General features: G+C 46.5%; 1 protein-coding gene and 1 long non-coding RNA gene across 2 annotated transcripts in view; one reads left to right on the plus strand and one right to left on the minus strand.

Annotated features, from left to right (window-relative positions):
* LOC146822584 (uncharacterized) overlaps nucleotides 1–10,845 on the minus strand; it is a 45,882-nt gene extending 35,037 nt beyond the window's left edge. The window contains exons 1-2 of the long non-coding RNA XR_014961802.1: nucleotides 10,771–10,845; nucleotides 10,266–10,329 (exon numbers count right to left, since the gene is read on the minus strand). This is a non-coding gene — a long non-coding RNA (uncharacterized LOC146822584). The remainder of the gene's footprint in view (nucleotides 1–10,265; nucleotides 10,330–10,770) is intronic.
* Nucleotides 1–25,030, plus strand: part of DNAH5 (dynein axonemal heavy chain 5) — a 5,853,083-nt gene that overhangs the window by 3,805,367 nt on the left and 2,022,686 nt on the right. The window contains exon 52 of the mRNA XM_085606747.1: nucleotides 11,865–12,037. Coding sequence (XP_085462873.1) covers nucleotides 11,865–12,037 — 173 coding nt within the window. The remainder of the gene's footprint in view (nucleotides 1–11,864; nucleotides 12,038–25,030) is intronic.

The following is a 25,030-nucleotide window of genomic DNA, read 5'->3' on the forward strand; positions in this document are numbered from 1 at the left end:
GTACATCATATACCAGGCCAGCCTCTCACATGAACCGACACAAAATCTATTTTGGGTTTTACAAAGCCATGTACCGCCTGATTTGCAAGGTTTTTTTTAATAAGTAACAACGTAGTGCATAAAGCTGCGTTTGGTTACCTTGACTTAGGTAGGTGTTACATGGGTGGAGCATGGGTATTCCTGTACACCCACCCATATATTTTGATGCAAACTCATATTTACAAAGACTTGCAAACATAGGTTTGAAGCCAAATATTGAACAGCTCCAACCTTCCCATTAAAATTAAACTTCAGATTTTTGTTTTTTTGGTGCATAATTTAAATACCTTATTTTGCAAATTGTGTAATGTTTTGGTGGATACTCGGTTCTGTATTTTCTTGTTTTATTTTGAGTTTCAAAACAAAGGGATTGCTTAGACAGGGGACCCAGGCTTCCACAAGTGATTCAGCGGGGGTCCACAGAAGTCAAAATTCTAGGAACTGCTTGTCTGTACAATGTACATGATTAATGTTTTGCTTGCTGAAAGAGTTTATTTAATTACTATCCTTCTGATGTATTCCTCAATTTTACAATTTGTATATTTCTCCCCGTACATGCAGTACCTTTGTTTTCTTGTGATTCATGCTTGTGCCTAAAATAAAATGATTTCTGAAGGTTGTTAGCTATGCACACTTATACCTTTTTGTATTTGACTTTATTTAAAGATCAATAGCCCTCCTCCATTACGTAGTTTACACCGATACTACACAATGTAGATGTGATGGTTAGATAAAGCTTAAGAAATGATAAAAGAATTCATACAGTACAATATAAAAAATAAGTATAAACATTCACATCTACAGATGAATGCATATGTCCCCAATGTTTGGTCATTCAAGAGGCATGACAGTGTGATCTGACTTCTCGTCTAAATTCATGACGAGCCAGAGTGTTTGTGCTGGAGTGGGGTGGTCTTTCTAGACTTGCACCAAGAAGCTTAAATCCTGACCTAGAGGATGCCATGGAAGGAGAGGCTGGGTAAAGAGACGGAGGTTGCAGGTTGTAGTGTGGCATGTACAAAGAGAATCTGTGCCATTTATTTTCCTAAACACACACACAGGAGTTTCCACACTACTACTGAACTGCCAGTCAGCCCTCCTACTTGATATAAGTGGGGTCAGGTGTGTGTTTTGATATCTTCAATAGTGTCTGAGTGTTAAAATATGTTATCTTATCAAAGGGTTAGAAAGAATATTGGGGGACAACCAGCCGTAAGCTAATGTAGTAGTCATCCTGATGGAAGGCATGCCGATTGATATGGGACAGGGCAACTTTGAAGCAGAGTTATTGTCAGGTTTTCCTGATATTGCTCAGTTGAAACTGGCCTCTGCAGATGTAGTTTTATGAATGATTGAAGCCTCATAATGCAGTTAAATTGTGCCCCAAGGTTTCTGGCTTCTGGGGTGGGTCTCTCTAGCAAAGACGGGGGACTATAGGGCTTGTTAACGGGGTCCAGCATACGTGCCCAGTCAATGCTTAACATGTAAGGTACGCTGTTCCCCAGGGCGGACAACGTATGAAGGGATTAGGGGAGGGAAGTCCTCCTAGTCGGAACTAGAGTCCTCACACACCCAGCAAGCTAGGTGCCATGCTTCATCATGTGGACTTGCTCCTCGTCGGGTCGGCGCTGCAATACCCGACGGGTACCCATAAAGGGGCTCTTTAGCAGGGATCTTTTGTTCCTGCCGTATAGTGCGTGGGTGTGAGGGCCGTAAAGAAAAATGTAGATGTGGTGTGGGTGGGTGATGTTAAAAAAGGTTGGATAATCCAAATAAACTCTTTATTGGGGTGGTTATCCACCTTCTTAAAAGCAAACTGAGTGGCCGCTCTCTGGCTCTATGGTTCAGTGGAGCCTGGCTCATCTCATATAGTGTGGTCAACATGTTTCATGCATAGCGGTCAATACTGATCCATTGCATTTCATCAGCACCTAGTGTTACTATCTACACATGGTGGTGGCGGCAGAAAAGGTGACTCCTACCTACCACACTTCATGGATGCGAGCGCGAAGTCCCGCCAATCCTAGTGGTAACCTACACAAGGAGGATGACATGAAAAAACAGTATGTAGTCACTAGATACTTCCATCTTGCAGACAGGTCAAAACACCCCAACATCCTCATATCAGTTGTCCATCTAGTGATCAAACTGTAAATATAGTCTGACCCGTGGTTAAAAAGCGTGGTTAAAAGAGAGACTGGACTACAATCACGGCTAGAAGAGAGACTGGTGGTAGAAAACATTACAAAACATTCCCTAGACAGGGAGTCAAAACGTGCAGAGGGCGACTCACGTAACTAAGGGATAAAACTCACTCCATTTGGTGTTTTTGGGCTCCAGACACCAGAGTCTTGGTGTTCTGGGGTGGGTGTCACACGGGAGAGATACACAGGAGAGGTTATGGTTGGAAATCCAAGTTTAAAAGGCGCAGATGCTGCCGGCAAGTAGGTGATGTCAGTATTTGTAGAATTGAGCATAAGAACATTGGGGCATATTTACAAGCCCCTATCGTCACCACGACGTTGTGGTGGTGATAGGGGCTCGCCTTATTTACAAGGCAACGTTAAGCCACTTCACGCTGCCTAGTAAATAAGGCACAGTTTTATGCTGTACTTTGCGTAAAAGAGGAGGGCAATGGGTGTTATGGTGGGCGTTCCACCGCAACACCCATTGATTTTGATGCTGCCCCTATTTACAAGGGTGGCGTAAATAGGAGGCAGTGCTAAAATTAAGACCAGGTAAAACCTGGTCCCAAACAGGCGAAACAATGAGAAATTATTTATTTCTCCTCACTTTTGCTGTTTCCATGTGTGCTGCGATGTGCAGCACACATAGAAACAGTAAATTGCCATCGATTGTTTATGTACAGGAAGGCTCACCTTCCTGCATAAAAATTACGTTTTACAACTTCTATGTGTGCTGCATTAAGCAGAACACATACAAGTTTCTAAACGCCATTTAAAGATAGTTTATTTGCAGGAAGGGAGACCTTCCTGCACATAAACAATATTCCCCTCAACGCAGACACCTTTGTACTATGGTGTAAGGGTGCCTGCATTGGCACTAGGCTGCTAAATTTAGTGCCAGCGCAGGGGGAAACGCAGGGCTGCACCATATTGACGTAAATATAGTGCAGCCTTGCGTTTCGGAAGTGACGGAGTGCGGCCACTTCTTTGTAAATTTGCCCCACAGAGTGCAGTTAGCCTAAACTTTTTGTTTGTAAGAGCGGAAAAAAAATTATACAATTATCTGAACATTTTTCACAGATAAATTATATCAGAACTACAAAGGAAGAAATGTTGTCTCCAAGGTAAATTATGTAAAGTGAGAAGAGGAGAGCGCCATTTACTCAGCCTCAGGGAGACACCAGTTGGTAGGAAATTTGGCACTAATGAGCACTAGGAAACAAACAAATAGCAGTCGGAGAAGTTTTCCTTTGCGCAATATGCCAATGGAGGCAGTGGTTTAAAGCACGAAACAGTGGCAGACAGTGCCAAAGGCCACCAATAGGAAGAGGGAAATGAGAAAAGAATGGAAGTGTTTGTGATACACAAACCTAAGGAAGTTTCAGACCTGAGTGAGAACAATGTTCAAGGAGTGACATTTAAGGAAACTAAAGTAAAGATCATATAATAGATTGAAAGATAACAGGTACTTTGGGGAGTCGTTGGGACACTAGCCTTTCTGTATGTGTGGAGTAAAAAACAAGTACATATACTTTACATATTTAACTGGTCTAAGACGTCTGAAATCAGTTTATTCAGTAGAGGGAAGCCAACAGCAAATTTGACGACTCTGATTAAATTGTTGCAGTGAAAGAGTCCGTTCTGAAGAAGATATGACTTGGGGTTTTACTGTTCAGAAGAGATCGAAAATAAGTGATAGGTTTGTGGAGCAGAGAATGAAAATCAATTCTATTGATGTCAGGGTAAGCGGGTTGTCTTGGATGGTATAGGTAGTGGATTGAGGCAGGGAGTATGAGTTTGGTGTGGGCTTGAGGAGGCATCAAACGGTGTTGCTTATAGTTGAGGTTTAAGTATTAGACCAGAAATAGGATGATAAATCATTACCAGTGAGACTGGACAAAATGGTCTTGCTGGAGTTAAGATGAGCGAGTTTAAGGAGCAGGATTGTTTCTGAGAGTGTAGCTTTAGGGAGTTGATGAGGGCATTATAGTATGTCGATTGGACCACATCAAGGACTACGGTCATCAGTGTGTTATGTAATTATATATGTCCTTTTTTTTACAGGGTATGGGATTTCCTCCATCTCTGAGGGTTGGAGTGCATATGCATCTTTAGTGTTGGGATGGAGGTTGTGAATAATGGCTGTTGTTGGGTTTGTAAAGGATATAATAATGGTTGAAATGTAAGAACAGTAGATTGTTGCGCTGGTTAGATTGACCAAACTTGCTTTGTATAGATAGTCTCTAGGGTGATGGTTGAATTGTCTTCTAGAGATGGTAAGTGTTTGAAGATGTGTGCTGCAGGCTAATGTGAAGTGCTCAGTCACCTCAGTGGAGCTGTTTTAGTCTCGGGATAATGGGACAGAGGGCTGAAGCTAGGAAGGTGTCTGGTTCAGTGTTTCCCAAACTGTGGGTCGCGAGCCAATATTTGGTGGGTCTCCAAAGCCCAGACAATAAATAAAGATTTAAATTCTGTATTTATTGTGTCACATTTGCTGCTTTTCAAAGACAGATGTCAAATATCAGGCTATGTTTTCTGCTGATTATGTTTTTTTAAATGAAGGCTGGAGTTCATGAACTCCTCTCACTTTAAAGTCAAAAAAAGAAAAAGAAAGTGAATTATGTGACAATCCTGCTGGGGTACATTAAGTGTGAAAGGAAAACTGGAGAATGTAATTTGTTCCTAACTCACAACTAAACGTAAATACCTGAAAATGAACTGTAGACATTCAGCAGTTCGGAAAGCAAAATGAAGCACACTTCTGTTTGTAATCCTGAAGTGTGATGGAAACAAAGATTTTAGTAGGGCCGGAGCTAAATATGAAACTTTACTTAATGTTGCACAAATAATACATTTTCACTGAAACCCATTTCCCAAACATTATCATTTGTGTGCAATATAGTTTTATCTACAAAACTGTGTGTCTGTGCAAATTTGGTGACAGTTTCACTGGAAAATGTACTGTCTGCAAATAACAATGCACTACCACACAATACTTTATTTATTATATTAAAACATCACCCGCCCCAAGTCCTTTAGAGCTACGCAGTTCGCAAAAGTTTGTTTTTCTAAAAAGTGGGTTGTTCTGAAAACTTTGGGAAGCACTGTTCTAGTTTGTAATTTGTGTGTGAAAAGCTTGTGAGTGTTATGCACGAGTGTGTTAATTCTGTGGGGTTAGCTCCTATTTCCCAGTGGAGTGTACCTAAAAAATATGGGCTATCTAGTTTTTAAGAAATTTTAATCCAGATTATACCTGTGGCAGTGGTAGTGGCAGGCTAGAATGTAACTAAATATGTTAATTGTCGGGGCTATAAAGTACTCTTAGTGTACTTTGTCAGTCTGCACCAATGTTTGTATGTCAACGATAAAAGGTACAAGTTTAATTGGATGTGCCACTTAACAAATATTAGAATTTCCAAACATGCTCAATAACCTTTACTCACGACACTCTTAAACTTTCCTATGACATTCTCAGTGATTTAAACACCACAGATCTATTTGGACGTCACTCATTGGTCCCTATAGAAATTAACATTTTCAAATAGATGCACCTTGTCAAAGCCCACAGAGCCGTGACCCAGAGGGCAGCCATCCCACACTGGGAACACCCCCAGCCAACAATGGAAGAGAAGCCCCCCGAAAAAGAATCATCAGCGACCGCGATTCACAGAAGGACAGCAAGGAGACCACAGACACAAGAAGCCCCAAAGAGGCCAAACGCCCAGCAAAGCCAGGGGCAGACCAAGAGGGACACAAAACAGGCCCCAGAAAAAGGAGAACCACCACCGGCACCTAGGAGTCAGCCAACCAACAGAAAACGACAAGCAGGTCACCCTGGCCCCAGCGCCCTCAACATCCAAAACCACCAAGCTGAAGGGAGCCAGCTCAGAAACCACCATGAAGGTGATAAGGCAAGGACAAACAAAAACAAGGCTGGAAAAGAGGTGTACACCACAGAGACCCTAAGGCCAACAGGCCAATACTCAGAAGGGAAACGGCGGCCAAAGCAACCATACCACCAGAAAAAACAGGAACAAGGAGGAGCAGAACAGGCCAAGCATCCCACAGGGCAAAAAAAGCCCATACAGGCACCCACAGGGCCAGAAGGCCATCATGCCCAGGGCCGCCAAACCGCCACCCCAGAGACACAGCAGCAGAACCGACAAAGAGCGGGCCAAAACAGACAATGGAAGGAACGCCCAACGATGCTGAAAGGCCACACAACCAACCTCAGAGGAGAGCTGAGGGGCAGCAGTGGGGACCCATAAGCCTACCCCTTCAACCAAGAAACCAAGAGCAACAGGGCAGACAACAGGACAAACCCCACCACCACAGGGGTGGTCCACAGCAGACCAGGCCAAAAAAAGGAGGAGAGGGCCTCCAAAGGGTCCAAGGCACACCCCCAGAGGACCAGCCAAAGGCAGGACCACACAGACCAAACAAGGAAGGGAGGACGCACTGACCAAAGAGCAAGCCCCCACCAACCTGACTGACCAAGTAACCCCGAGCCCAGAGGACACCACTGCCACCGAAAACCCCAGCGGAGGACCAGGCCCCATGGCAAGAACGTCCATCACCAACCACCAGCGCCAACACAGGACGACCATCAAAGCACCCAGACGGCAAGAAGAAGGAACCGGAATCGGGGCACAGGGACAGGCCAAAAGGGCAAGACCAGAGGCACTCACAAAGATTGCAGGGGACACCGGGGCACAACCCACGGAACCCCACCCAACAAAGGTACCACCACGGCCCGAAGGAGGCATTCTCGAGAAGCACCAGAAACCGCAGCTGCCCAAAGACCAAACAGGAGGACCAGGCAGCCAGAAACAAAAACCCCACCCATACATGGAATAGCAGGAGGAGACCCAAAGGTCAGAACCCAGCAAAGCGCAATACCCCACCAGGAAAGAAGTCAGCCACAGGACCCAGGTCAAGGAAAGACACCCCCAAGAGGCGGACAGAACCAGACCCTGAACTGGTCTGAACCAGACCAGGACTCAAACCTGAGAGGACAACGAGAGGGGTGCGGCAAACAAGGCCACGAGAGTAGGGGAAAACCAAACCAAACGGGCACACCAGGGAAAACTCAGCCCCAAACAACACACACACCAAGGATGACGACCCCAACCACAAACCCAAACATCTGCCGAAGGCGGAAAATAGCGCTGGAGGCGGCCAAGCCCACCGGCCACCAGACACAAGCCGAACAACACAAACAACAACCAGCCACCGCACACCCCAGACCTAACAACCATGATGAGGGCCATGGGACACTGTGCCAACCAGCCCAAACCAGAAAGGGGAAACACCCAGCCGAAAACCCAGCTGACCAACTGGCCTGGAGGGCAAAGGACAACACCCAGGAACCACCCCCAGCGAGTCCCAACACCAACCTCAGAAGGGCCAAGACAAACAACCACGCCAGCACCAGAGCAACCCTGGACACAAACCGCCAGTTGCCCCCAGGCCAAAATCTCAGCAGGAAAAAAAGCACCACGCCAGAACCCCAAGGACAGGGGAGACGAGCAGAGTGCCACACAGGCCCCCAAGTAGCCAACCGACGGAACCACAGACCCGCCAGCAGAGACAGGAGTAGGAACCACCGCCGGCCACCAGAAAGTCGGACCACAAGACTAGAAGGCCAAACAGCCTGCAACACCCAGGCCAGCGACTTGAGGAAGCCCAGGTGTCCACCCCCAAGCCGGCCACAGGGCCACCACCAATTGCCCCAGGAAGAAGGGACCTGAGGCAGAAGGCCCCTGCACTGCGCAAACAGCTGAAGCAGAAAACCCGACACCAAAAAGGCCGGCACATCCGCCCCCGGCATGGGAGCAACAAGGCCACTAACACGGTGCCCCAACAGACCTGGGAAGAGAGAGACAGAACCAGACGACCTGACACCAGAAAAACACCAACCCCCAAAGGCAGAAAAAAAGCCACCTGAACTAGCCACAACCAAGGCCCCAGAGACTAAACCCGCAAAAAGCAGGTGGACAGCCAGGGCAGAAGACAAGCAGCCCACACGAGGACGGCCACTTCACGACCCAGCTTGCACTGGGGAAAGCAGGTGCAGAAGAAAACGGAAGGGGAATAACAATGGCCCAGGCCCCAGCCACCCCAGGCACAGACCTGCTGGACCCCACACACCCAAGAAAGGTGCCAAGAAGAGGAAGGGAAGGAAGAAAAACCCCAGGCAGACACCCAAAAGATGCCCTCTCAGACACCAAGGGCAGCGCCGGACACACCCCTTGGAGGCAAGCCCCCCCAAATTAGGAGGCACCCAAGCAGGAGACAGGGGCAGAGAACACACAGTGGTGACATCACCACATAAGGAAGACAGTCCGGAGGATACACAGATGTACAACCACCGAGGGAGCAGAGGCCAGAAGGCGACAGGCCAGAACCGGACCCAGGACGCAGCAGAGCAGCCAAAAGCCCCTGAAGAGCCCCAAGCCCTGACACCAACAGCAGACAGTACCACCAGCACCCAACAGAGATGAAGAAGAACAAGCAGGAGAGCACCACCAAGGAATACAATGCACCCATGGCTGACAGTAGGACCAACAACACAGTTCTGCAGAGGTGGGACACAACCCTTGGAGGAGGAGGAACCAGGGACACTGAAGGGCACATCCCGACCTCCGAGCTACAGCACAGGGAAACCCAGCAGGAAGGAGGGCAGGAACATCAACAGACCAAGTCCAATACATCCAGACCAAGCACCAGACGAAAAAAGGTGCAAAGACACCTCCCCCACAGCTGGGACACGAACCCAGCCACAGAGGGACCAGTGACATAGCAGGCGGAAACATTGCTAGATGACAGTGCAAAGAAAGCCCGGGCAGAAGCCATCATCCCACCAGCAACCAGGCAGGCCAGGGGTACCACCAGCACAACCCACCCTCCAAGCAGGTTTCACAGCACGTCCTCCAAGTGGCCCAGCCATCATAAAGACGCGCCAGGGCAGAGACACTTACCTCCCGGCAACCAGGCAGTCAGGGACATCATGAAACACCAGACCTTACAGACCCTGGTTCCACAGCAGCAAACAGTAACACAAAAGGAAAGGTAAACCTCTACGCTGTACTAACCCCCAGGGCCGGCAGACTCTGGACCACAATGCCATGCCATCACCACAGTCCCACCAGCCAGCCCAGGCTTGCACCAAAAGCCAGAGCGCCTGGGCAGAAGACACTGGCTCACCGGCAACTAGGCAGGCCAGGGGGCACCACCAGTACCACCGAGCTGCCAAGCACGCTTCACATTGTGTCTTCTGACTGTCCCAACCATCAGGAAACCGAGCCAGAGCTCCGAGGCAGAAGGCTACGTCACCGGCAACCAGGCAGGCCAAGGGCATCATCAGCACGGCCCGAGTTGCCAAGCAGCCTCCACACCGCGTCCCAGCCATCAGGAAGACGCGCCCTGCAAACCGGAAGCAACCAGGAGAGTTGGTGATCCAGCTGCAAAGGCCGGCCGGAAACATCCCAAGCAGCAGGCACACCAGCACAACTTGTGCCCAAACAGCCTAGCAGCCGGACGGAGACTACGAATATGGTTAAGGAGATGGTTATCTCCACAAGTAATGAATGGGAGGAGGACTTGATGAACCTGGGGTTAATGCATTGGGGTTGTTAATATTGGGATCACATTAATCCCAAAGTACTAAATTGTCTACTTTTGATTTGCACATTCCTCTTTTATGTTCCACTGATGTTGATGGGGTTTATATTCCCGCAAGCTTGCTGAATTTTGAGGGAAGTGGCATGCTTATCTCTAACGAGTATTTTACATGCACATTGTATAATTAAAATGTTGTAAATGTGGTCCTTTTAATGGCTCCCTTTCATTACATTTGAAAGGTATCATATCTTTTTTTAGCGTAAGTTCCAAACTTATGTCTTGATGACCATGTAAAACAATATTGGTGACACAGATGTCTAAGCGTTAGAAATCGTAAAAGTAATTTCTGCTCGTGGGCTGTTAGACTGTAATTTAACAATGCATAGCAGCAAGCACCCAAATATTTACAGGACTTACTTTTGCTAGACTCCACTATGCTTCACAGAGATAGAGCGTAGTCCTATACCACTCCTTATAACCCCTGTTAAATAGAGCCAGAAGAAGAAATAGTACATCAATCTTTACTCCAGAATCATGTGCAAGTATATAAGACAATCTTTGATGTCCCAATCCACTTGAATGGTTAAACCACCATTATATCCAAAACACGATGTAGAACCAATGAGAAGGGTAGGTGAGAGACCCCGACTTCCAAATAGTTGGTAAAGTCACAATGAACCTCTAGTCAAGGAATGATCGCGTTTAATAGCAAGGAATAGTTCTACACGGCGTGATGAGAGCAAAGTCACAGCCGCGTGGATTGCTCGTTGAGCACAAAGGTAAACAGTACCGCGTCTGTTAAAGTTCAACAGAACAAGCCTCCCTCCGCACGAGCGAAACGCTCACCAGCGGAGCACGGGAAGGTATCAGGTCACAATGAAAAACAACAAGAGTAGAGGGGGTCGGTGCAGCGCACCCTTACCAGACCTCTCCGGAACTCTGGATGCCAACAACACTGCGAGGATGAAGAATTTCCGATGCGGAGGCGAGCACCGCTTCCTCCTTTATGGGCGGTGCTCATGGGAGTGGTAGTTTTCGAGTTACTTCTGGCAGCATGAGCTCTGTGTGATGATCAGCAGAACATAATACATCACATGGGTTATTTGCGCGCTCGAAGCAATGCGCACATAACAGTTTTAGGGAAAGCGATCTGGCACTGTGGACCTGGATAGCAGGAATCCAGTGCACTTCTGTCCAAATTGCATCAATGCCAGGCAAACTAATAAAGAGAGTTATCAAAAATAAAAAAAAGAAGGAAAAAGGGGGTACACTTGATTCTTAAATTATTGTGTAACTTCCTCTCAAACCAAGCTTACTATGTAAACAGACAAAAATCATTTTTGCATATTGAGCCAGTTTAATTTGTTTTGGCTTTGCAGATAAAAAGATCATGTGAGGGCTTAAAACATTGGGTTACAATGTAGTGGCAAGTCCCACTCGATGTTTGCTGGCAATAATTGCTGGCTTAATAGTGCCACTCTTCACGTCTTATGAGAAAAGTAAGCTAGAGCAACATGGTCGTACAATCCTCACAAGGCTGTGTAATGCAGCCTTGTGGGACACATGGAAAGTATGCGTGACTGTTTGGCCAGCCCAGGGGAGCGGGCCAAACAGTCATGAGCACTTTGGGAGTACACTCCTCCCTCTGCTCTGGACAGCCCCGTTGCACCACTGACTGCAGTAGGAAAAAAAAATGATAATAATGTTATGTTATTGTCATTTTATTTTTCCTTTTGAGCAGTGGGGCAGCGCTCCTCCACCTTAGCAGAGGATATGCCACTGGGCGTGCTCATGGTTATAATATTTTGCAAGATTTTAAAACTGATGGAGTGATGCAGTAAAATGGATTATTTTTCCTGACCAACACTTGCCTAAATGTATGCCAACATGACCTCCTCAAATAAATATACTTTACAAAAAGTGGTGATTACTAGGCCAGGAATGGAGAAAAGAAAAGCTTTCTTGAATGTCATGTATTGGGTAGTTAATGGTGGTTTCTAACTTTTTCTCACGCAGGCGAGGAGCCAGAAGATGCAGACTTTGATATGCCCAAAATCTACGAGCCAATCGAGTCCTACAATCACTTAAAAGGTCGCCTGAATATGTTTCTTCAAATGTTTAATGAGATGATTCGGGGAGCAGGCATGGACATGGTTTTCTTCAAAGATGCCATGGTTCATTTAGTGAAGGTATGCTCAGCAATTTATTTTGATCAAGTAAACGTATTCTCCAAATGTAATTGTTTATTTAGAAATGCTAATTTCTGCAATTTATACCCATGCCATTATTCCCAGAAGTGAGTGGAGCGAAAGAAGACACAAACATCTACAAGTTGCTTAGGTTTGCAAGCCTGCTGTCAGTATTGGTCTTATTTGATACACAAAGATGCTTGGATCACCAAAAACTCTAAAATGTGTAATAGAAATCAGTGACCCAAGCACTAGATCTTGAGCTGAAAGTTGGTCTAAGTCTCCTTGATTTTCTAGGTACACCTAGGAGAGCAGTTACGGCCTAGCTCAAGGTTGATGGTTTACAGCAAGTCAGTCACTACAGTGACAAAAAAGAATAAGCATTTCTAGCCAGAGTTGAGTGATAATAAAACACTAGCAGGCACATGCATCAACAGAAAATCCGGTCGCAAACAGGCAGATTCGCAGAATCTGCCCCTTTGCGACCGGTATTTTTTCATTTGGGATGCATCATCCCTAATGCAAAAATCGCAATTTAAGTAATCTCTAAATTGAGATTACTTAAATTGCGATTGCATTTAAGGAATCCCAAATTGAGATTCCTTAAATGCAATGCATTAAAGTAAAAAAATTAGCGATTTCGCTAATAGGGTATGCAAATTACCATGAAGTTGAGATGTCATCAGTGATGCCACTGACCATGTCATGAGTGATGTAATATGTGACATCATCAGCAGTGCATTGCGGGCGCGCGAGTTATAGTTAGCTCAACTAACTATAACAGGCGAATTTCTCTGGTTTTATATGAGTCAAATGTTCAACTAACTATAACGTCCCTGAAACCTATGTTTTTTTTAGTGAATTTTACAGGTTTTTTAAATGCTAATTCCTAACTATAATGTCTGTGAAACCTATGGTTTTTCCAGTGAATTTCAAAGGTTTTTTACATGTTAATTTCATATTTTAATGTTTATAAAACCTATATTTTTTCTATTATATTTTAAAATATTTTGGAACTCTATTATACTTCTTGTTTTTAACTTTAAAAATCATGTAATGTTTTATATCTTCCCCCAAAAATATGTATATATTTTTTTTGGGGGGGTAGAAAACTGCACTCCTATACCGGTAGCGTACCGAGCTCCATCACCACACGAAGCCTATCCGCCATATTGCTAAACTCGTAAATGATGCGCATTTCGAATCCAATGAGTTTGTGGCACCGCGTCTGGCGTAACATCATATACGCATGAAGTCACCCCAGGTACTACTTTGGTATCCGACATGTTAACATGGGCTTCTATTTGAATTCTCTACGGCATATTATCAAGCCCATTATCGCAGTTTTAGCGGCAGTTTCCTGCCGCTAAAGCGTCGATAATTTTAACGCCGTTCCTTGATAATATGCCCCTTAGATTCTAGTAGAATTACATACTAACATTCTACTATGACCGACAATGGAATACTACACAGAGCACATGACTTTACAGCAATGAGCTCATAGTTTCATCCACGAGTCTTGACACCAGTAGGGGTAAGACTTTCGCTTCCCACTCCCTATATTGTATAAAAGTAAACTAACACTTCTTCCACAAGTATGCTACAGCGCCCAGAGCACATCACTTTACAGCAATGAGCTCACAATTTAGGCTCACGGTTTAATCCCTGAGTCTTCAAACCAGTAGGGATGAGTAGTTCGCTTCCCACTCCCTATATACTATAAACGCATACTAACACTACTTACACACTTGTACTACAGCGGCTAGTATCCTACACCGCCCAGAGCTCATCACTTTCCAGCAATCAGCTCGGTTTCATCCCCAAGTCTTCACACCGGTAGGCGTAACTACTTCGCTTCCCGCTTCCGGTATACTATCAACATACAGTAGCGGTCAGTAGTTCGCTTCCCACTCCCTGTATGGTATAAACGCCTTCTAACACTTCTTGCACACGTATGCTACAAACACCAGACCACATCACTTTACAGCAATGACCTCACGGTTTAGACTCTCAGTTTCATACCCGAGTGTAGCACCATTTTATATCACCACCATGCCACTCTGAGCAACACTGCTCTTTCAGACCGTTAACAGTGAAAACTACCTACTGTCGACCGCCAGTAGGTAATCAAGAACAAATTACAATAGTTCCTTGATTCTTTTAGCTTTCAAAAATTCTCTCTATTACTGTCTTTCTACTTTTCCATATAAATAGTTTTTTAAATATTCAAGTACACATTGAAGTCAGAAATGCAACGTATTCTATCAACACACTTTCTAGACCATTCTACAACACGTGGAGGTTAAAAGTTCATCAATTTTTTTTAAACCTAACAATAGTTTTTTGCAACATTTTCTTGAACATTTAATGGCACGTGCAGGTTAAAAGTTCACGATTGTTTTAAGTTTAAACAGTGCCTTCCAAATGCAAGTAGCAGGTGTGGTTGAGTTGAGCAAATTTTATCCTATAATATGTACTATAATATGTACGTACAAACTGCTTTTTCTTAACCAATCACAAACATACTTTTCCACAAAAAGAATGTGCACCCTACTTTTAAAACAATGCTTTTCATCTCCTATCTTCACCGTTTTGTATGCGAAAAGAAACTAGTTCCCCATCTTTAAACATATCTCTTATTCTATGAAGAAACTGCATGAGCTACAGACATCTTTCCATACCTTCCAGCCATACCTTCAAAATGCTAGTGTGGATCGTAGGACATAGCTATGTTTTCTGGTGCAAGAGGTATGCAGAACAGAGACGTATTGACTTAGACCTAGGTTTACAAAATGTAGGCATTAAATGGTTTGGACAGAGAGGATTGAAGTGACATCAATTCTTGCCTTTGGTTAAAACCTGTTTGCATCTCCAACACCCTCACCTCATGATTGTGCACTGTGGTGGAAACGACCTAGGCACATTGACTGGGGTAGATTTGGAAATGCTTATGAAGGACACCTTTGGACAATTGATGTTACTTTTGTATATTTCAATATATGCCAAAGACAGGAGTGGAAATGGTCCAAACAATTTTGTCCTCAGATTGTAAAATCTCTGAAAAAAGTCAACAAAGCTGTCTCTGCATACCTCAGAGACCACAAAATTGGGTCCATATACAACAACAACATACGTTTTGATATGGCGGATATATACAGAAGTGATGGAGTACACTTCACAGATCAGGGAAACCAAGTTTTCCTGAATAACTTGAAGCTGTGCATCCACACTTATATGTAGCTCCAACTAATGAACACAAGGGCTCTTTTAGAGCCACCCTATAACTTACAACTTAGGCCTCCTATTTTAGGGCCATATAAAGCCAACTCCTGCACCCTCGCCAAAATGTATTCTCCACACAGCTGTGGTGCAGCGGCCAGTCCATCTCACTTTGCAGCACAGACCTCTCGCTTTGATCCCCAGCTCTACTCACCCATAGGGGTGACTAGTTTGCACTCTACAAATACCATATTGATTTTCCTTCGCACTCCCTATACAACACCACCTAAGCACCATACACAAGCTACAATGTTCTAAACAAAAGTTCATCCAAGTACCTATATCTACATGCTGACACTACTTGCACAGATGTGGCACAGCGGCCAGAGCACATGACTTAACAGCATATGACACATAGTTTGGGCTCACGCTTTAATCCCCGACTCCGGCAGCAGCTCAGCTTAGCAACATGAGACTCTCGACAATACCTCACATATATTCTGTACCCTAGGACTTTCATATCAGTACGGGTCAGTAGTTTGTCCTAGTAGTTATAAACACATCCGGACACTACTTCCACAACTGCATTGCAGCGGCCACGGCACATGATTTCACATGACTTCACAGCATAAGACACACACTTTGGGCTCACGCTTTAATCCCCGAGTCCCGCACCAGCTCACCTTACCCGCATCAGACTCTACCCAATACCTCACTTAATTTCCGTAGCCCACCACTTACACACTGTTAGGGGTAAATACTTCGCTTCACACCCCCTCTATAGCACACCCTAAACACCCCACAGAGGTTACAGTTCTCCTACCCTCCTATTTCCCACTTCCCCCCCCCCCCTTTTTTCACCTTACTCGCTTCAACGGAATCACAAAATGACGGCCAACACTTCCTAGTTGCAACCGCTCGCGCCGCTCGCAGCCAATCAGCAACAAGCTCGTGCTTGTAACGCCTCAGTCAATCAGATGGCAGAATTCCCAAATATCGAATATCAAAAATAAACAATATACAATATACCGGCATCATTCTTCATGTTGCCTAACTAGCGTCAAAATAAAGCCCAAGTGGGCAAGTGTTGTTAAAGGCGAGTCACGCATCATAGCCAACAGTTCATAGTAGAGGTAAACATACTTTTATTTTTGTAAGGCTATGTTTAATGAATGCCCACTTGGGCCGTACCCCTATGTCGTTTGTCCCAATTATGACAGACTGTAAACACATTATTGAATCCAGCAGTCAGGCACAGTTCACAAGTGGAGCAGAACACATGGTGTTCAATAGGGTCTTTAACACGCTGACAGCCCAAGGAAATAACACGCAGACGTTATCCAATGTGTAACAATGAAATTTATGATGTATTTAGGTTGCATATTAATTATGTGTATATTTTATGCAGTCGGCATTCTACACAATATGATTGATGTATTTAAAACTTTATTAATTGTGAAAATGAACAATAGTATTATTTCTATTTCTAATGCACAACACAAGCACTGTTTGCTTTAAATAAAACTGATGATGCACTAATCTTTGCCCGTGACAAAGGAGTGAAGCAACTCCAAAACGCGTCGGACCTAGTGGTGTCAATAAACACGCTTGAAATCCGGGGCCGCGGCTCCAGTGTTTTCTCTGCTCAAAGGAGTGTGTTATGCATTGGACTGTACATTTGCTACTTACTACATGGTGTAATTGGTAGTAAAACAAATGGAGATTAACAGTTAAACTTTTAGCTAGTAAGGCATTAGAGATGTGGAAGCATTTACATGTGTATTTGTGATGTGTTGTTCTCAAAGTGTTTATCATTCAATGTTGGGTGTTGTAGTTCTGTTACACTGCTTTGTCAGGCAGCTACAGAAGCACATATACATTCAGTCACTTACCCAGAAACTACTTGTGCATGCAGCAGATTCAAACATAGTTGTAGTCACATCTATATTGCTCTCTTTTCCGTAACACAGGCACTGAGGTGTTTGTTTATACCCAGTTACATAGATTTTTAGAGAGTTATAGAGATACTAAAATGGACAGTCACATCCCGGCCCTTTTACTTCAATGTCTAATGGCACTTCTACTGGTATACTCCTACAAGTTCTCATATATGTTGGCAAGTACTGACACAACCTGCTCATTCATGTAGCGAAATACTCTTTCAAACATAGTTGACACTTGGTAGTACAGGTAATGTGTGAGCATTTTCACTTGTAGCTTGATTTGACATGTAAAGGCTTTTTGTCAAGTCTTAAATCCGAGTTTCAGTATACACAAGTCAAATGTGAGAGATGCTGTAGGTGTGCTATAAAGCATACTAGTTTGTGATGAAAAGATGAGAGATTTCCTTTTGAGTTGTATAAGTTACTTGTGCACTTGCAGGCCTCTATAACAAAAACAACATAGAGTATGCCATCCCTAAAACAATTTACGTACATGTTCACAAAAACAGAGCCTGTCTTTCAGTTACATAGACAGCTACAGAAGCCAGCTGTGAGTCAATGCATGTGTGTCCCCAGTTGCAGATCAAATCATTCAAGAGGTGAGGTGTCTCTGGTCACCGCGTCTAGGGCCGATGCATGTTCCTGTGACATAGTTGTGTGGTCCGGTTTCAAGTCTGCTGTGGGGGGGGGGGGCGTCTGCGGCCCACTCGTTGCCATCCTGCTCTCGGCGATCTTTGGGAGCGGTCTGGGGAGGCGTCCGGTTCACGATGTTCGAGGCCCAGGAGAACACAAGTCTCTCGGAGAGACCTCATTTGATGCAGTGCACCTTTCCATTTGAAGATCAATCGGAATGGATGACCCTAGGAGTAGGGTATCCCTTTCTCTTAAAAAGGAGGTCACTTCTTTGAACATTTTCCTTTTTTTGAAGAGTGATGGGTGACAGATCCTGGAAGAGTGCCACTGAGTGTACTTGATGCTGGAGAGGTTGTTTTGATCTTGCCTCCCGGAGGATACGCTCCTTCAGAGGGAAGTCAGGTAGGAAGGCCAGGATGTCTGGAGGAGGAGCCGGTGCGCGTCTCGCCAGACCCACTCGGTGCTCTCGGTCGATGCATATCTCGAAGTCTGAGCCCTCACCGAGGATCTCACGAAAGAGGCCCTGTAGATAGTTGGTTACATCTGCTCCCTCTGATTGCAATGGGACTCCTTGGACACGGATGTTATTGCGTCTCGACCTGTTCTCTAGGTCTTCCGCATGCGCTTGTAGGTCCACCTGTTGGTTTTTGAGGCGGATGAGTTCCTGCTGTAGGTGTTCCAGCTCCTCGCTTCTGGTGTGCTCATTGTCCTCAATTGGTGGCTACTCGCTCCCCAGCCCAAACACCTTGCGATGTATTTCCCTCACTTCTCCTGCTACCTCTTGTTTGAGCGTATGAAACTCCGGGCGGAGAGAGTTAAAAAGTGTCTCCAAAAACACTCGAGTGATCGGCACTTCCCCTTCCCCGTGGTCTGCTTGCTGCTGTGGGGTGGGGGGGGGGTGTCCTCTGTCCCCCGCATTGGGGCCTTTGATGAGCATGTCTTTCAGTGAGCGCTCCCCTTTCTTGCGCGTTGTGGACATGGTAGGGTTCCCTAACTTGGTTATTGGTTCCTGATGCTCACCGGCACCTCGGAGAAAATTTCACTGTAGGCCCTTGGTTGTAGCAGCTGCTGGGCTCGCCCCCTTTCGGATCCGTGCGTTTCTCACCGTGCTTTGACTTGTGGCAGAGATGTGCCCGCACCTGGGGATCCCGTAAGTGTCCTGAGGCGCACTTCGCCTCGGCGGGTGGGTTGGCGGGTGGGTTCAGTTCCGCTGCAAGTGCGCGCTCTTGCCGCCTGGGTCTGGCCCTCTCTTTTAGGTGGTGCCCGGAGGTTCTGGTTGATTCACCGGATACGTATGCTGCAGTGGGCTCAGAATGTGGCCGTGTGTTGGCCGCTTCAGTGGCCCTCACCGCCTAGCCACTCATGTCCCCCTCGATGCCAGCGTCCGTGGCGGTGGCCCTGCTCCCGTTGTACGCTGGTGGGCTGTGCTGAATCCGGTCTAGTCCTCTGTCCATGCGCTGTTAGTGCGCCCGTGAATCCTGATGTGCCCCCACCGTGAGGACCATGGGCGCGTGCCTCGGGGGAGGGTGGTAGCCCATAATCTACGCTTGAGCGGGTCTCCAGGGGCTCCCCAACCCCGTGCCGGAGAGACCCAGGGGCAGTTTCAGTTGGCCCCTGGTTTAATCGCCCCTCGTTGTGCACCTCCTGCTGTGGGCCAGTTGCGGGTCGTCTCTCCGCTGTTGCTGTGGGTGCTGCGCCCCCTGTCCCCATCTATGGGGGCCCTCCAGCCACTCCCTCCGTGGTCTAACCAGTGCCCTGCCGTTCAAGGCCTGCTCGCCTGTGTCACTGAACCCTCCTTTGATGTGACTCTGCTGCCGCTATGCAAGGCGCCCCCGTGGTGCTCTATCCCCGCCTTCACGATCTTCCCTGCGCAGCGTTTTTTGGGGGGAGTGCTATCGGGGAAGGTTGCACTTACCCCGCTCCTCTGCATGTCCAGTATATCCCGCTGGGTCCTAGGTGCAGGCCGTCACCTGTCTCTCGGCTCCTCACCCCTCAACCAGCGAGGTCCGAATCTCGCTGCTGTGCGGAGCTCTGCTGGGGGCATCTGGTCTCGGGGCCTTATGTGGATTCAGGCGTGCCACGTCTGGAGTCTTGTGCGGGGGTCTCCCACTTCGCCTTTAAGAAAGATGGCACCCGCCTACGCCCAACAGCCTCGGCCTCGATTTTCGCGCCACCGCCCGGGAGCGTCCCACAGCCCTCCGGTGCGTGATAAGTGCTCTTCAGCAGGTTCTCCAATTCGCTACCCCGACGACGATGACGCCCTCCCACTGTTGTCTGGCCGGTGGGGAGCAGGCTGCCGCGGCAGCGTTGATATCACTGCTGGCGGGGGCTCGACCGAGTCCGTGCTAATGTCCACTAAGCCTGGGTGCCATTTCGCGATTCCGTGCTCTGGGCTGTATCGGGGTCTCCCAGAGATGTGGCGCTTTCGAAGTTACTCCCAGACACCGCTCCGCTCCCCTTCTCGTCTTACGGCCAATTTTGTGCACAGTTGGGGAATATTATGCACGAATTGGCTGGGAGAAGGAGTCCGGTGCGAGGAGCCTCGAGGTCCCGCGTCCGTCTAGGTCGCCATCTTGGCCACGCCCCCCAAGAGATGTCCTTTTGAGTTAAATAAGTTACTTGTACACTTGCATGCCTCTATACCAAGTACTACATAGAGTATGCCATCCCTAAAACAATTGACATACATGTTCACAAAGACATAGAGCCAGTCTTTCAGTTACAGAGACAACTACAGAAGCACTTATACATTCCGTCACTCACCAGAATCTATTTATGTATGCAGCAGACTCAAAGGTAGTTGCAGTGACACCTACATAGCTCCCTATTGTCAACCACAGGTACTGAACTATTTGTGCAGCCACTTACATTCACATTTATACAGCTATAGAGGTAATATAGCAGGCAGTTACATACCAGCACATTTACTTATACATCTCATTGCACTGATAGACGTGTACTCCTACACTCTATCAGATATGTAGGCAGGTACTGACACAACCTTGTCAGCCATGTACAGAAATAGTCCTTCAAACCTGGGTGATGACTACTAGTGCAGACCCTGTCTGTGCTCTCTCACTGCAACTTCAGTTGGCATGTTACAGGTTTTTCTGAAATGTCAAACCAGCGTTTTAGTTCACATAACACAATTCTAAGATATGGTGTAGTTATGCCTTAAAGGGTGCTGTTTTGTGCGTAAGACATTAGTAGATGCCATTTTGAGTTGAATAAGTTAATTGTGCACTTGCAGGCCTCTATGTCAAGCACTACATAGAGTATGCCATCCCTAAAACAATTGACATACATGTTTTCAAAGCCATGGAGCCTGTATTTCAGTTACAGAGACAGCTACGGAAGCACTTACGCATTCAGTCACTCACCAGAAACTACTTAGCTCTCTATTGCCTCCCACAGGTACTGAAGTATTTGTACAGCCACTTACATACACATTCAGACAGCCAAAGTGGTATTATAGTACACAGTTACATACCAGCACATGTACTTAAACATCTCATGATTTTGATAGCGGTGTACTCCTACACACTAAGATATTTATGCAAGTACTGACACAACATTCTCAACCATGTACAGAAATAGTCCTTCAAACATGGCTACTATTGCAAACCCTGTCTGTGCTCTTTCACTGCATTCACTTGACATGTTGTAGGTCTTTTTCAAGTATCAAATCTACTCAAACATGCATGTACCCAGTCACTTACTTACTCAGACACTCATGCACCCACTTAGACATCTGCTCAGTCAGAGACTCACTCAGACAGTGATGCACCCGCTCAGACACCCAGTGAGACACTGATTCATGTAGTCGGAAACCCACTCAGACACACACACACTCACAGTCATGCACCCTTTGAGACACTCATGCTCTCAGTCATACACCCACTGAGGCACTTTTGCACTCCCACGCTCATTTTCAAAGGTTACAGGTAGGGACTAGAATGTTTAAAACCTTAGGAATTCACCTAAAAAAACAAAGGTTACCGGGCATTATATTTAATCAAATTTCTCTTGTAGAAAATCAGTGAAATTCAGCAGTATATTTTCCTGAGCTTACAATTACTTACTCCCCTGGAATGCATTGCTTATGATCTCACATATTACATCACTCATGACATGGTAAGTGAAATCACTGATGACATCTCAAATTACATCACTGTTGACATAATTCACAGAACCACTCACATACCCATTCACACCCCTATACAACCTCACATACACCAAACTCCCACACAACTACTCACAAACTCGTTCACTGAATTGTACAAGTACTCACACACCCACTCACTGATTCATAGAGCAACTCACATATCCACTCACTCATACAGCCACTAACTCACCCATACAGCTACTCACACATACATACAGACACTAACATACCCACTCATATATCCATATAGCCTCTCACACAGTCAATCATCCATACAGCTACTCACACACCTACTGACTAACCCATACATGCACTCATACAGACACTCACTCACCCATACAGTTACTCACACACCTACTCAATGACTCCTACAGAAAATGTAGGAGGCTGGCTTAGTATATGGTGTACACTTATGTAAGTGAAGTATCTTGCATTTATCCAGACAACCCTTATGGTAATTTTTAGTTGTCTTAGACAACCTTAGAAAGCTTTCCAAGTAATAGCTGTGGCAAAGCAGCCTTCAGGCTTATCCAGGAGGAGTGTTAAGCTGCTTGTTTTACCAGTCCTAACCATGTAGTGTAGGTGAAACGAAAAGAAAAGACACAGTTTATATATAAGAATATGTCTACTTATTACACAACACTCACTTACACATTGGTATATCTCCTACCCGGAGATATAAACACAAATACACACAATATTTCAATTGCAAATAGGTAAGTAATCACAATACACAGTAGTCTCCAAGGGGACACCAAACCATATACTAAAAAATTGCAATGTGAACTGCGACCAAAGTCGGGACTTGGACAAGGAGACTCATAAGAGCCAGGGACCCAAGGAACCACCCAAGGTAAGTACCCAGGAACCCCACGGAGGCTGTGTGCAGAGTGGAAACACAGCTGCATTCTCAATAAAAGTCAATGGGAAAGTCGCGGTTACAGTTTTGAAGGAGAAGGACCCTTCCCAGTGGACCCTGAAGAAACCCAGTGGAGACAGAAGGTTGGAGGGTCAACCCAACCATTGATACCCGAGGACTCAGGATACCTACACCAAGGAAGCCAGTGCATAGGTTCAAATTGACGTCGGAAACCGCCGTCAACCACAATGGAGGACTACAGTAAAGATGCCACTGACGAAGACTGTGCAATAGTCCAGTGAAATCCAAGGGTGGATTCTTGAAGAGAAGAAGCGGCAAGCAAAGGGGGCAGAGTCTATGTAACTCAGAGGTGACCAGGAGGCACGGAAGAGCAATACCCACCAGTGGCTGATGATGCAGGAGTGATGACAGTGACCATGTCGCTGCAGCTGTGAGGACCACTCAACACTGAGGAAGACCAAGAGCCGTGCACAAGCTGTCCCATGTCAGAAGTCAAGAACCATGGAGTTGGTGTCCGGCGGGAGCACCAGCAAGCCTTGGCAGCTGCAACAGGCGTGGAGAGAGAAGAAGGAGCAACATTAGGACCAGCAAGGTTCAAGGGACACACCACAAACAGGAGACTCATAGCAAGCAGAGGAGCTCACTGAAGCAGGAGAAGACCCTCAGGAGGACCCACAGGCCGATGGCACAGGAGTCACCAGAGGACCTCGAGCAGCTCACCAAAGATGAAGGCCCACAGTTCAGAGGATGCGGTGAGGATGCTGATCTTGGCAGGGAGAGATGCTGGACCTTCTTGTAGCCCAAAGATTTCTGGAGTGCAGATCCAACAAACCTTGGCAATGGCAAGTTGATGCGGTGTACAGGGCTGCGGTCCCAGCGATTCCGACGAGAGAAACTGGCCTCAAAATTGCACAGAGGACAGGTCAAGCCTCCAGGGAGTTGCAGAACCCCCACCTATGTTGCTGAGCCTTTCGAAGTTCGTGGGATGCAGGAGCAGCAAACCGGTCAGCTTTGTTACAGTGCCTGCAGCTAGAGGGGTGTGACTCCTTCACTCCAAGGTAAATTACTTTGGGAGTCCTTGATGCCCACAGGTCTGTTGAAGATCCTGGAAGAAGCACAGACACAGACGACGAAGACTTGCAGAACAGCAAGACCAGGAGCAGCAGAAGTCTTCCTTGGTGCAGTCTTGGTTCCAGGCGAAGTCAAGGTTTCCAGATGGTGAAAGAGTGACGTCGTTTCAGGCTTGAGTCTTGTACCATGACGAATCTGAGGACCCACCCACAGGAAGCTCTTTTCTACCCTAAGAAAGGGGTTAGGATGACTCAGAGGTCTCTCCCAGAGGAGAGGCTGGTCAGAGGGGAGGATACACCCATGTTCTTTGTCCAGTTTCACACCAGAGTGGGAGCCAAGGGCTCCCAGAACTGAATCCTACTGGAGTATGCAAGGAGGGCACCAAATGTACCCTTCAAAGCACTCTGGTGGCGCAGGCAAGGGCCCCGACCCCAGCCCAATACACTAAGTCCTGTCTGGGAGGTGGTCACATGTCCCTATGGTAGGAAACCTATTGTTCTACCTTCCCCTGCTCGAGCTCAGTTCAACAGCAGGAGGGCAGAATTGGGTCTGCTGTTAGCAGCAGCACTAGATTGCTGGCAGACCCTGCAAGGCTGTTACCGGGAGTGCTGAGCGCTTCCCGGAGGATCCCCCCAGTGCATGGTATCATAACTCCAACTCCAGTAACAGTGTTGGGGTATGAGTCCAACATGTTTGATACCAAATATGTCCAGGTTCGGCACAGCCACTATATAGTTAGCCATCGCATAATGACGGATGGCCACTATACGTATCAAAACGTCAGGCCGCACTTACAAAGCCAGGAGAATCAACTCCGGGGTTTGTAGAGGTGTCCGGCTCATGCAGAGGCATCCACACACTTGTAACCCAGCACCATGCCTTCAGGATTGAAAGGCCTGCCTTAGGGGTGAATTATAGGTTTTAAGTGTAGTGACCTCAGATATAAGAAAACCTATATCTGTCATAAGTGATACTAGCACTAACTTACACAGGCTGCAATGGCAGGCTTGTAGTCATAATTTGAGTGGTCCCCCATGAGTGGAATAATACATGCTGCAGTCCATGGGAGACCCCTGGTGTCC

Source organism: Triturus cristatus, chromosome 5_2 (genome assembly GCF_964204655.1).
Source record: "Triturus cristatus chromosome 5_2, aTriCri1.1, whole genome shotgun sequence".
Lineage (NCBI taxonomy): Eukaryota > Metazoa > Chordata > Amphibia > Caudata > Salamandridae > Triturus > Triturus cristatus.